We start from the raw sequence: 14,055 nt of genomic DNA on the forward strand, positions 1-14,055 counted from the left end.
AACATTGTCTGTGACACAACTTGGAAATTGGTGCTGTGTATCATTCATATATGTGCTTAATTATTGTTAATGGCAGCTACAAACATTTTCAATCAATGAAGAAATTAATATATAATTCATTATATTATTATATAATATATAACAATATTTTATATATTCTATTGTTAATTAATAAGCTTATTAATGTCATAGCTATATTTGGGAGAAAAAGTAGATATTTAGATTGGTGATCTGTGGTGGCCTACAACTGAAATAGTTTCCTTCTTTTTTCATAAAATAATTACTAAATACATTGCAGTAAGTACATTTTCTATGTGCTAGTCATTTTTTTGACTAAAAATTGATTTATCTAAATTCCGTAGAATTTTTTACTTGTTTTGATGATCTTGCTATTTCTCAACGTATTTAGAGCTCATTTTAGAAATTACAGAAAATGTTAAGATGAATTTACTTGTAAGCCAAAGCCAGTGCCTGTTAGTTAGCTTGTAGGGAAAAAATAATCTAGTCAAATTCATTACTTACAACTACAGCTTTTAAGAGCACTGCATTTTATGATGGAAGTTTCATGTCAAGTCGTTTGTTATCTTTGACTGCAGCCATCATTGTGAAGGAACAAGGACTGTTTCTAGATATTCTGAACAATACTGCAGGAAACTATAATGTCACCTTTACTGTTGAATTCTTAATCGTTTTATAGTAATACCTGTGGAAGCAAATGTCACTTGTTTCCCTTTGGGTATAAATGAAACAAATATTCCCAGTCTATTTGTGTGGGATGGACCAGGAATTGAGCTAGGAACCATTTCGGAGGCCAGAAATGCCTTCCTATCTCCAGAGGAAGGGCAGCTGTGTTTGTAAAGCATGTCTAGAGTAGGACACTGTGATTGTGCAGTGCTCAGCTGCGTTCACCAGCTGTGAAATGCCTTTCCCATGAGCATGCTGTCCTCAGCAGAAGGATGCTGGATTCCTTATTCCTCTAGTGACACTTCTGGGACAGCCAGATCTGTCCCAGTGTTTTGGTTCCTTTCCAAATCATAGAGACTTCCATTCTCCAGAAATTCTCACTGAAGATAGCATTGTCCTACGCCACAAATGCATTAACTCAATCCTCATTAATATTTTAGGATAGAGAAAGTGGAAACTAGTACTATCACATTAATTATTTGAAGAGTGAAATAACCTTTCCTACATCCTTTTCAGAAGTTTTCTCATAATGGTAACTGAAATAAAAAAGACTACAACTTGTTTCATTTTCACAACTTGGATAGGTTTTCACAAAGCAGAACTTGACAAAACCCTAAACTGCTTTAACTTTGTTTGACTTTTTTTCTTAAGTTCTGTATTGCGTTGAGAAAACAAAAGAATTTGTATGTTAATTAAATTGAAAAGATGATAGACACAGTCTCATCTTCATTAGGAATTTATCAGTAACTCCTCAGCTAAAGAAAACAGATATGCTCACTGGCTTCAGAATTGCTCTTATTAATGGGTAGTAATATTAATTAATATATACCAGTAGCCATATTAATTACTGAATTGCATTAAGATAATGAGGAAGTGAGAGCAGCAAAATGAATTGCACAGCAGCACAGGAAGTATGATTGATGTTTGCAGTTCCTCAGGTCTCAAAATGTACACGCATTTTGTGTGAGATGTATATTTTATACCACTGCCAGAAATACTGTTTGTCTCACAGCTAGCACCTCATTTAGAAGGCAGATTATAAATAAACTAGATTAAATATTGAGAAAGCTACAGAACGTCAAACTAATTTGTTACTTTACTCCAGTAAATCAGGAGGAAACTCTTCATCCAGTTTGGGTGACATCGTTCCTAGTTCCAGAAAATCGACGCCTCCATCATCTGGTGAGTAGGTTGTGAACTCTTTGGTGAAGAGACTCTTGAACCTAATCTGTTAAAATTCGTGTACCTTTAGACCTTTTCTTCTTATTCCCCATTCTTTATAGGTAAAACTCAAGTGATGTGTTACCAGATAAGGCTGGTTTGGGGTGGTTTGAAGTAATGGAGTCGGTTGAGGAACGGAGCCAGCAAGTTCAGGCAATGATAGGGCTGTTAATGCACAAAATTCCCTCTTTGCTTTTACCACAGAGTTTTGTAGCAAAGACATAATAGATCTGTGAGACTGCATTACAGTAGGATAGTGGAAGGTTTGGTCTGGTCTGAGCACTCCTATTGAACAATAAATACTTTCTTATACAGGAGAAAAAGCAGCAGTAAAAATAGAAGTTCCTGAGAGGTTTCTGCAGTAGCATCAAGAAAGTCATTATTGTAAAACATCAGGCACATTTAGTTTCACAATTCTGATCATGAGGATGTGCTTCATGTAATTCTAGGATACCGGATATTTTTTGCCTTTGAAAAATTTTTCAAAAATACTATTTTGTACTTAGAGCATCAACATACCAATTTAACTTTAGTTAGGTTTGATTCAAGTGGTATGAAGCAAATACATGGCAAGTTGGTAGAGGATGCTAGCATTAGCTCCATAAAAAAAGCACAGCAGAAGATCACAAAAAAAAATTTCTACTGAATTCAGCTGCTGTGCTGCTGGATGTTTTATCTCCTCATGTACATTGTAAATACCTGAAAGCAGAAAATATTAATGAGTGTTGCTAGTGCCTTGTATACTAAGGCAAAGACATGGATCTTCCAATCATATTCATTTATATGGAGTCTGGCCTATAGAGCAGGCATCTTAAAATGAGCCTGAATGATTTAAAGTATTTACTTGGTCATTTAGAAGGGAGATAGAGAAATTAAATCGTGTTTTTGTGGTGGCTTCATTTGGTTTAATTAATTGAAAAATATATCTGGCTTGTGAAGCCATGGATTTATTAGTAACAACCAACTTTATTACAATTGTAGTTTGTTTATAAAAATTCCACCTCAGTTTAACTTCTCTTTTATTTTGAAAATATTGTATTAGTTTACTAATGTCTGTCTGTAACAAGTGTGTAGAACACACCTTAATCTTTTATTTTCTGATGGTTTTAAACTGATGTGTTTACTTTTAAGGCCAGCTTTTTCAACAACTGCATTTTTGTAATAAAATTGTCTGTGGCCCTATGTTGTAATTTTATAGTTAGAGCATCTGAAATGCTGTAATAATATTTGCTATCAAAAGACCACTTGAAGACCAGTACATATATTTCCAGAATGTTGCACAGAATTTAGAGTTAGGAGCACTGATATCACCTAGACTACCAGCTTGACTGATGGCTACCCATCCTCTAATTTTCATTGCATTGAGTAATTTCTTCAGACACTGTCTTTCAAGAAACATGGTTTTCCGGAGAAAGAAGGAAATCTGTTGAAGTTTATTCAGTTACAGTGGAGATTTGGAAAATAATGTATGGATAGTGCAAATTAGCTTATTCTCTGATCACAAGATTTTGAGTCTACAATAATTTTTTTAAGACATTCTTAAGACATTCTAAGAAAGGGGAAAGAGGCATAGTTTGTGACTAAAACAAGAATTCAAGTGACTTCAAAGCACAATTCAGTAATTATTCCCACACCTCCTTTCTATAAAAGTATAATCAATTACGAATACATCAATTATTTAATAAGTTGAAGAATACTAACTGAATAAGTTAATTTCATTTTTTAAATTTGAGTCAGGGATGTTTTTTTTCAATATAAAATAGTGCCACAGAAAAACCAAACCAAAACAAACTCACAAATGAGATGAAGAACCTGTGTAAAACAAATGAAAGACAGGCTCCTATCCATTTAAATAATCAATATTGATATAGCAAACAATCCATACAATCCTGTTGGGCCACCAAACTGGGAAAGAATAATGCTGAAAATGACTGAAAAAACCCCAATGAACTAAAGATAGTTAACAGTAAAGGAACTGTCACAGGAGATGTTCCATAGTATGAAGACTGAGAATGAAAAAAGGAGATTTTGGTAACTAGCTGATCAAATTCTGCATTTCTTTCTTACAGGAAAAGCTTAAGGTAACTGATTTTTCTTTACTGACAATTTTGGTTGAACATAGAACCAAAGGAGTTTTAATGTGTCTTGTTGTGAGTGATTTACAGCATCTGTGCTGGTCTGTATTCAAGAAAAGATAATATGTTCTTTTTATACTTATGAAGAGGATGAAAGTACAGTGTTGCTAGAAGAAAATGTTATATGATGGCTGTTTTTAGGAGCAGGATTATAGAAACAGGGTGTGGATCTACTCACTGGGTTTTTCCTGGGAAGGGCAGACTCAAAGGCACAGTAACTCAGGGAATGTCAGGCATCAAGACATTAGATCTCTGCATAATTCTAATGGCAAAATGTACTTTATGCAAACAAAAGAGATCACTACCCCAAGTGTCTCTTACATCAGTAGCTGCACGTAGGCTTGACAGAAATATTTATTTGTTACGTAATTTAACAGCCCATGCCACTGTATTAGTTGATGTCCCACTCATGAAGCAGTTGAAATCAGGTCACTAAGATGGTTTCATAATAGTTTCCAATGATTAATTAAGGGTTTGGATAAAGTCAATACAAACAATTTTGCTTACAGATCTGTTTAGGGTTAGACTCAGTTCGACCTAATGGCATGGCAAGATAAGCGTGTGTTCCCAGAGGGAGTGGAGAGGTGGGCAAGATCTTCACACGTGAGGGTGATGTTGTATGCATGTTTGTGGTTCACTTTTGTCCATCTACTTGTTTTCTGAAGACAAGTTTAAATCACTACTTAAGATCAGGATTGATTGTTGTAAACAAAGGTTTTGTTTGATTTTGTTTTGTTTTAGATGTAGTTGGCAAGTATCTGTTCCATTCAACATTCAGGATAATATGACTTTGCATTTTGAAAGTGTATTTATTACTAAATCTGTGAGGATTCCTGTTGAAACTTATTACTTGCTGAAAAGGGTAACTAATTTGGGCTTATGGTATAAACATCTTTTTAATGTATTCTTTTGAGGTAGAGATTGAACAGCAATGGTATTCACTTCCATTTTACCCTGCCTTTGTCCTCACTCTTTACATAGGATCCATGTCTCTGAGCCAAGCTGGGATAAATTTCCTTTCTTCTGCTATCCATTCTTTTTAGTTTTCACTATTAGTAGATCTGTGTTTAATTATTCCTAATAAATATCTTATGAGTATGATGCATTTTTATTAAAAAAGATTAAAAATGCCAATTGTAGTCCATCCTGAGATTAACATAGATAACATTGTACCAGTGTCTGGCTGATTTTGTCGTCAAAAGTGATTTTTCTTCTACTCCTTCATATCCCATAGACCCAGTCATGACATTTCAAGTTTCAACTGATATCCAGTTTCAATTAGTGTTCATTTCTATAAAATAATTCAAATGTTGTTGACCAGGTTCTGTTGTTTACATTGGTGGAAGTCTAATATATTCCAGTGAATGCTTTGGATTTACACTGGTGTAACAAGAACAAACTTGGCCATTGGTCTATTTTGTAAATGTTACAGTAGCTGTTACAGATTGCCTTCTGTCTTCTAATCCTAATGTACAGCACCTTTAAATTTTTCCTTTTGTTTTATTGTTTTTTTTTTCTCATGGTTGACTTTTAATATTTATTTATTTATTTATTTATTTATTTATTTATCTGGACAGTTTTAATTCTCTTTACCTGTAATTTCCTTTTTAACCTATCTTTACTTTCCCTGTCATCTGATAATTCTGAATTGTTTGTCTGTATATAGCTGTAGACATAGATGCCACTGGCTTAGATGCAGAAGAAAATGATATTCCAGCAAACCATCGCTCCCCCAAACCCAGTGCAAACAGTGTAACATCACCCCACTCCAAAGAGAAAAGAATGCCCTTCTTTAAGAAGGTAACACCGACTTCCAAGCTCCCATCTGTCCACCTGCTCACCTGCACTGCGTCGCATTACTAGTCCTGTTAACTGTCTGTGTCCTTTGACAAGCCAATAACATGCATGCTTTGTTGTTCTTTGTTTCTTTTCCATGCTGCTGTAGCTAAGCAGAAGCAGAAATCGGTAAGTTTATATCGACATTGCCTGTGTTTATCCTGCCACTGGCATCATTTGCATTATGACTCCAGATTAACAAGGCAGCTATTCTAGAGTTAAGGATGAAGAGATGTGTTGAGCTGATAGTGGATTCATTACAGGAAAACAGGCAAAAGTTCAGTGTGTCTGTGAAACTCTGCTACGTACTTGTCCTTTTTGATGGAATAATAGGACACACTTAGAAGGCCTTCTAAATGTTTGAGAAAATTATTTCTTGCATTGTAATGCACCTCTCTAGCGCATGCTTATTCTTTCTATATCTTTTTCAAGTTTTTCTTTTTTTTAATTACTCAGTCTGTTGAAATCATTATTGGACTCTGTCAGATACAGACTGGACTATCTATCAGATTGGACTTAAGAAGAAATTGTTAAATTCATTGTATTTTTAATTTAGTCTGTACTTAAGCTTCTAATTCACTAGGTGCACAGTCTGCAAGTGCACAAGACCAATGGAAAACCTCAGACTTGTTTTGACAGTTTACTTCAAGTTTTTTTCTGTTGTCATGTATAAATTATCAGCCAAATGTTCTTGCCATCCATCAGAGAGACTTTTTTAGTATCTCAGCTATTGGAAATGGTACTGGTGGTTCCCAGGAGAGCCGATGTCTCTCCATAGATAACCCAGATAACTACAGAATTATGCAATTGGCATCCTGTTGCAAAAAGCTGCAATATGTTTCTAGGACCTTTTCTGGCATAAGTTAGCAAGACATTAGGTAGCAGCCAAACTGTGAAGTGAAATACCACATTTTGACTTTTTTGTTTTAAAATCTTTAGTCTTCATAGCTCTCATTCATTTGGTTTTAACCACTCAATTAAATCTACAGGTAATAACAGACTTTTATAGTGCTTAAACAGTGCCAAGTGACATTGTTGTCCCTGCTGCGGATGCTCTCGTGTTTAATAAATAGATCTTTGTTTCTGTCTCTCTTTGCTTGAACTCTTTTACATAGTATTGAATACTTCTCATTTCCAAAGTCACTACTATTGGCTTCAGTTTGGTCTGTTAAGCCTGGTTTGGAAATCAACAATGAGTTCTTACTTCTGAGTAATTTCTTACTTAATCATATTTTTAATTGGATAAAAATTATAAGGAAAAATAATACGTGTTGACATGTATTGGATGCTTTCTGCATAAGCATCTTTCAAAGATGCAGCTTCTAGATGAACCACCTTAGACCTGGATGAGGATTAGTCCCACGTCTTTCTTTTACTCTGTGGTGTCTCTTTTCTTCCATATCAGAATCATTACTAGTGTTAGTGGGGTTTGTAATACTGACATTTACAGTACATACTGGATGGCCATCCCAAAGTAATCCACATAATCAAACCACTGAGTAAAAGCCAAATGGTCAAATCTGCCAGGTTTTATTCTGAGTTCATATTTGAACTTGAATCTGCAATGGAAGCTTTATAGTTCAGTGCCAGTCTCTTAGAAAATATTAGATTCTCTACTGCTAAATTAAGAACTTTTAATACTTCCATTAGATAACTTCTACTCAGTTTTCTGCTGACAGCTTCATTATTTCAAGCTGTAAAGATTAGAAAAAAAATGCCCATTGCAACAGAACAGATTTTAAAAATACCCCATATTCCATCAAATAAGGTAATTTCTGTGCTTGCCCTGATTGTCAAATAGCTAGTTAACTTCTAGCATGAATGCCTTTGGTTAAGTCAGACACATTTAGACAAAGATCTGTTGCATCACGGCACTCATGCTAAAAGCACTTGCAAAACTGTAATGAATTTTTCTTCAAATCTGTCTCAAATATGCTTATCAGATTATTAAAAATGTTAGCAAGAACAGTGGAGGACTGCTTTTGGATACAGGCCCAGCCTATTTGCAGGGGTTTGCTTTGAAACATGTTGAGTCAGATTCTGTACTGTGAAAAATAAATTCATTTCACATGCTTATGATGCCTTGGGCGCTGGTATTCATTCTCATGTTTTTAATTATCTTGTGAAACTACAGGTAACAAAAAATAAATTACACTGAGGGACATTCACAAAAATGTTTTCTGTGTTTTAGACTGCTTTAGACTGCTGCTTGTGTAGCATTGTGTGCTGTCACTGTATAAATGTCTGTCTTTGTGGGTTTGTGTTTTGGAATGTATATACTTATTTTAATGTTATTGCAAAATACCTTGGGATACATTGAGCTCTGGAACAATGAAGAGTGTCTGTATCCTGTGATCTTGACTGATGTATTTGTACTATGTAAGCATTTGAAAAATAGATCTGGCATTTCTTTTTCTGTAACACCCACACTTTTCTGGGTTTGGATTTCAGTCTTTTTTTCCAAAGACAAAGATAAACCAAAACCTTCCTTACGAATAAAAAAACTCTTTCCGAAAAGACTCCATTCATGGTCATATATATTGAACAGCCACTTACTAAAGAAGAAAAAATAGCAAACTCCACAGTGTAATTTTTTTAAAATTGTATTGTGATAACAATATAAAACTTTTGCAGTCCTTAAAAGGAGACAATCTTTTTATCTTTGTATGTTAGAATACCTTTTTTAGAAATTGTGCATGATACATCAGTTAGTATTTTGGTGAATATGGTACTACCAGAATCCATTCTTGGGTGGTGACAAGAACTTCCCAAAGTGGAAGAGATGATATCCCAAGCTCTGCTTATGATAATTTTCTAGAAATAATAACTTGAGCAGTCATTATTTTGATTTAATTTGTAATTGAATTGTGGGTGCAAATGTGAATGTCAGACTGAGTGCTGCCATGGGAATTTGCAGTGATGTCACAATGTTTTTTTTTTAAGCAGTGGGCAGATCTGAACATTAAAAAATAAGATGCATTATGCTTTTCTCATCCCCTTTTGTTCTATTTTTCTCTTTTACAATTTCCTGTATAAAATTTGTGTTGAAAACAGATGTCAAATCTGTAGAATTAACAATTTCAATTTATTACTTGTTGGAAATAACCTTTCCAATTTACCAGTTAGGAATTATGCAGTGGGAAATGTGCATGACCCAGAATAAGAGTTTTTAACTGTCCTGAGCAAAAATAAAAACAGGAAACCCTAAAGTCAAAGAAAAGTTTTTTTCAAAATAAATCCCTCAACTTCTTATGTCCTTATCTTATGCTACCAGTTTCTGGGAAAAGTTAATGAATCTGAGATTCCTGTGACATTACTGGAAATTCAGAGTTCCTTATATTGTAAAGAGTGTGTAACACTTTATCTAGATGCTGTGATGCTGAAAACTTTTTCTGTTTTGCAGACAGAGCACATCCCTCCCTATGATGTAGTGCCTTCTATGCGACCAGTAGTTTTAGTGGGGCCTTCTCTGAAGGGATATGAGGTAATTGATCGTTGTAAATGGTTTCATTTTTGACAAAATACTGTCCTTCATTTGTATTTAATAATTTATAATATAGGCAAACATCAGACAGTTTTTACTCCTACTCAGTAGCTGCTTTTTTTTTATTTTACTTCATGTCAGAATTGAGATGAAGAATAAATTGCATTCCAATCCTGTTGTTCAGATGCAAGATTTATTGTCAGCTTTATTATATAATATTATTAGCATTAGGTATGAATTTCCTATGTGATTATTAATTTGTTGGTTTTTTTTTCCTTCTAGGTAACAGATATGATGCAAAAAGCATTATTTGATTTTTTAAAACATAGATTCGAAGGGCGGTAAGTACTTTGCAATGCAAATACATTTCAGGTTCCATTTGGGTACTACCAGGTTTTTAAGAAATAACAACATTGGACAAAATTACGAATCTCAGCTAATTCCTTGATCAGTGGACTGTAGTGTGGATTGGAAGTTTCCTTGACAGAGCATGCAGAGGCTGTGTTGCAGTGGGAAGTGTTCTGGGGTATATACTTGCTGAGAGTGGAAAAAAAGATGTGTTCTTCTTGATGACTGTGACATTCACACTCCAAATTGCTAGATATTTATCTACAGATTAAAAAGTTATTTAAAGTATTTTTCAAGTGATATCTCATCAATGCTCCCCAGGTTTTGAGCAAACTGACAAGAGCCATGGTTCCTCTTCTCAGCTCTAGTTCCTTACTTGGCATGCAGCTTGGATAGAGTGATACGGGATTCAGACTATTTGGTGTATGGGATTGTCAAACTTTTGATCCCTCAAGATAGGAACTTAGTTTGACGGTAGTTCTGGGCTCTACGGTGGGAAGTTGCAAAAGGACTGGGATGAAGGGGTGGGGCAGTCCCCCACCTTGCTGAAATATGGTCACCCTTGGCAGCAGACGGGCTGCATTCACTGGATTCTGATCCAAGTAGTTGCAGCACACTAGGCTGTAACACAATGGGATTTGTATTTGAGCCTTCAGGCATTACTATAGTACAGATGTCAAATAATAGTCTGTCTCTAAAAGCAGTGCTGTGGTCTATAACTCCAACATCACAGACCCATGAAGCAGAGACATCTGATGGGTTCTCCAGACATGATTCTATTGGTATTGGATCAAGCTCCAGATTAATGGGTCCTAATGGGTTGACCGTGGGAGGAATAATTATGAAAACAGGAAGATCTTATAATAATATCTGTAACTTCAAGGAATGTTCTATTTAGTTTGGAAGTGGACAGATCCATAACACTATTCTGTGTGTCCTGCTGTGGTGAAAACTTTGAAGAGGGGACTTGAAGTTTTTTATCAATAGCTTCAGTTCTTTAAAATACCAGGCACCAGGCATTGTGGTTTAAACTGGTGGATTTTCTCAGTCAGAGTAATGGTGTCCATACCTAACCACTTTAGTAGTCCCTCTTTGTATTAGTCAGGATTGTCAAACCTTAGATAACACATCTTCAGAATTAGAAGCTAACAAAACATTTGTTGCAAGCAGAAGAAAATTATTGCATCTTTATGTCTTCAAGTATTTTGGAGCATGTCACATTTTCAGTTGTAGATCCAATTGTGGCAGGGTGAATCCACAAATACTCCAAATAAAATTTATGTCTATAGTAGCAGACTTGAAGCATCCCAAACTTCAGTAGCAATTGGAATCATTACTTAAGGTCCTGAACAGAATTGCACCAGAGATTCTCAGATTCATGCTACTGCCTTGAGCTGCCACACTGCTGTCCCTGCTCTTGTTGCATTTGTTTTGCAATATGAATGTACACACCCTTTGTTCTGAGAGCAGACTTGGTCTTCGTGATGTGACGTTTCTCAAAGACATGGAAACGTCCTCAGAAAGATGGTAAAAAGTCTGAACAGGAAAAATAGTATTCTTCATAGATAAACAGACTGATTAATCTAGTGTTGTTCAATATACCATAATTTCATTTAAGAAGGCAAAATTTTTCTATTGCCTGTAGGAAGAAAGACTGGCAGAAAAAATCCAAATCAACACAAAAAACCAAAAAACTGTGAAAGTTTGTACTGTCCTTCCATTAGCAAATAAAGAAAACTAATAAGTATCCCAATATACATGTTTGGTTTAATTTTAGGACAAATGGCACTGTCTGTGAGGAGCGGTGCCAGAAATCACAATCTTTCGTTGTGATTTTTGCTTAAGTTAAATCACACCTAGATTTCCAAAATTATATTGCTAATCAGTATTGTGTGCATAAATATGTTTTTTCATATTAACTTCTGGCTCTGTTACATTTTTTAGATAAGTGCATACACATGTTGAGTTCATTGGGAAATGGCCTACTGGATTACATTTCAGATGAACAAACAGCATCTGACAGTTCTTGCTAGACAGGACCCTTCCCACTTCTTAGCAAATCCATTTCCTCTTTTAAATTGCAAGTAAAATCCTACACGGAAGAACAAGGGAATATTATCAGTCTGATTTAACTCTCAGCACTGGAAAAATGCGACCTCTAAACCTCATTAGACCAGAGAGTTTGAAAAGGAGCTTAAGAGTGCATTTTGACCCTGTAAAGCAAAACAAATCAAAGTAACTGTTTTCCTAGGAAGAAGAATATGCAGAAGGTTATGTAGCAAGTCAGTACAAACAACCGAAAGTTACCACTTCTTTCTTGGCTCATCTTTTCTCATAAACACAAAACTGTGCCTGCCAGATAGTCAACCTAGACTTTTCAAGTATGTGCTTCTCCAAGTTACAGTTCCTATTTTTAGGTGGCTAGCATATTGCTAGCATGAATCTTTCTGGAAAATTATAGGTAGCTCTTGCACTCTGTTACAAAAACACATGCTAGTAAACTGAACTATAAAAAAGCCAAAAAACCCCCAACCAAAACAAACAAAAAACCCCCTGAATTATATTGCTGGACTCATTTCCCTGATAAGCTTTACCTTTACCATTTAATTTTGCATATCCCTACGTGTCTTACAGGTATGGCTAAAGTCAGCCAGCTTGTCATTCAGTAACGTTCAAGAAGTCAGGGAAAGGAGAAACCAGCCTATTCATAGTAGGGGTACTGGTGAAATGTCAGACCCTCACCACACCTGGAAACCCCAAGGAAGTCCCGTCTTCTGCACCAATCTCTGAACCCCTCCTGCCTCCCCTCCCCCCAGGCACGTGTAGGAGAATGACTTACCAGTAGTTATTGTAGCAGTATTTAGTTAGATAAAGTTTTTTCTCTGTTCAGATTGGCTGAAATATACTGCGCTGCTGAGAACTTAACTTTCCTGCAGTCTTAGCCATCTTCTAGTGTTAAAGGAGAATTTTCCCCACATCCCTGAAGGAGAAATAACGTTCAGTACTATTTTACTGTATTTATTTTGCAGTATATCAATTACACGAGTCACAGCAGACATCTCGCTTGCCAAACGCTCAGTATTAAACAATCCCAGTAAGCATGCGATAATAGAGCGATCCAACACGAGATCAAGCCTAGGTAAGTACCTATAATGATGCTATCTACGAATTGCCTGTAAAATATGCTACTCTCATTTCATACCTCTATGCTAAAAATAGCCTTCTCTCTGCTGTGAGAAAATCACATTTCCCATAATAATTCAGAAATTCTGGCACTAGAAATCATTTTTAAATCACTATCAGGTAAACTTCCTATAGTGCTGATTTTGGTTTATTCTGCTTGTGCTCAGTTTTCATGTTTTGCTGTTTGTCTCAGTGTGGAGAGGCAGCCATCCATATAAAAATCTGAGGACATGTTCTTCTGGTTAAACAGAAGTGACAGTTTTCAAATACTTGGAATTATATGGATATTATTGATATTATGCATTATTTCTGATAAGATTACTAGTAGCGATAGCTACTGCCATGAAGCCTGAGAAAAATTATTGGAGTACACGTTTTATGAATTTTTGGTATTAGTTTAAACTTATTATAAGGTTGGTACAAAAAAAAAGGGGGGATGCAAAAAGAGAGATGTTTTTAAAAATAATAGCTACATTAATAGTCCAAATATCTGTCATCTTACATGAGTTTTTTTTGTACTGAAACTTGTCCAGTTGTATCAATAATTAAACATTTATTACCCAGAGAGAAAAATGAGCTTAGATGAGAAGTTATAATTAAATGTTACCATTTACAGTACAGGAGGCTGCACTGGAGCTTCCCATCCCAAGGTGTCCTTTGAGTTAGGAGGAAAAGGTGATCATTTTGGAGTCTTAATTCCTGACTGCCTTTTCCCTTCCTCTAGAGTGAGCTCAATTTGAGACACCCAAAAGATAACAGTGGTTATGTATATATGCAAATATGTGGATAGGTAGGTAGATGTGTCTCTTCAGTTTTTCTAACAGGCCTGTTATTAACTAAGATTTCCTGCTGCATACCAGGTTTTCAGCTGCATGTAATTGTTCTAAACATTAACTGATTTATAAAATGACTTCGAAGATCTTTGACCTAAGCAACTGGGTCATTCTTGCATAAAGTTACAGCAAAAATCAATTTTATGTATGCTAAAATATTCTCAAATCTTCTTTCAGAAGCTTTAACACTTCCATTGTTCTAGTAATCTAGCAGGGTTTTGAAATTTGGTAGTGAACTGAAAAAAAAATTTCAGTTACATGTTTCTGGGCAATTTTGTGAAAACAATGAGAAAACTTGACCAAATAATTAGAAACTGCTATTAACACATGC

The 14,055-nt window shown here is 35.3% G+C and overlaps 1 protein-coding gene across 8 annotated transcripts in view; it reads left to right on the forward strand.

Moving 5' to 3' along the window:
- Positions 1–14,055, forward strand: part of CACNB2 (calcium voltage-gated channel auxiliary subunit beta 2) — a 242,335-nt gene that overhangs the window by 207,502 nt on the left and 20,778 nt on the right. For 5 of the 8 annotated variants that reach the window (XM_066198668.1, XM_066198677.1, XM_066198721.1 and 2 more), the window contains 5 exons: positions 1,790–1,866; positions 5,707–5,840; positions 9,280–9,360; positions 9,643–9,701; positions 12,738–12,847. In XM_066198668.1, the coding sequence (XP_066054765.1) occupies positions 1,790–1,866; positions 5,707–5,840; positions 9,280–9,360; positions 9,643–9,701; positions 12,738–12,847 (461 nt within the window). Of the gene's footprint in view, positions 1–1,789; positions 1,867–5,706; positions 5,841–5,985; positions 6,006–9,279; positions 9,361–9,642; positions 9,702–12,737; positions 12,848–14,055 lie in introns of all 8 variants that reach the window. The other 3 variants (XM_066198686.1, XM_066198696.1, XM_066198732.1) reach the window with 1 other exon arrangement.

This window comes from Chamaea fasciata, unplaced genomic scaffold (assembly GCF_029207755.1).
Source record: "Chamaea fasciata isolate MVZ Bird 193981 ecotype frontalis unplaced genomic scaffold, bChaFas1.0.hap1 SCAF_1, whole genome shotgun sequence".
NCBI classification, from domain to species: domain Eukaryota; kingdom Metazoa; phylum Chordata; class Aves; order Passeriformes; family Sylviidae; genus Chamaea; species Chamaea fasciata.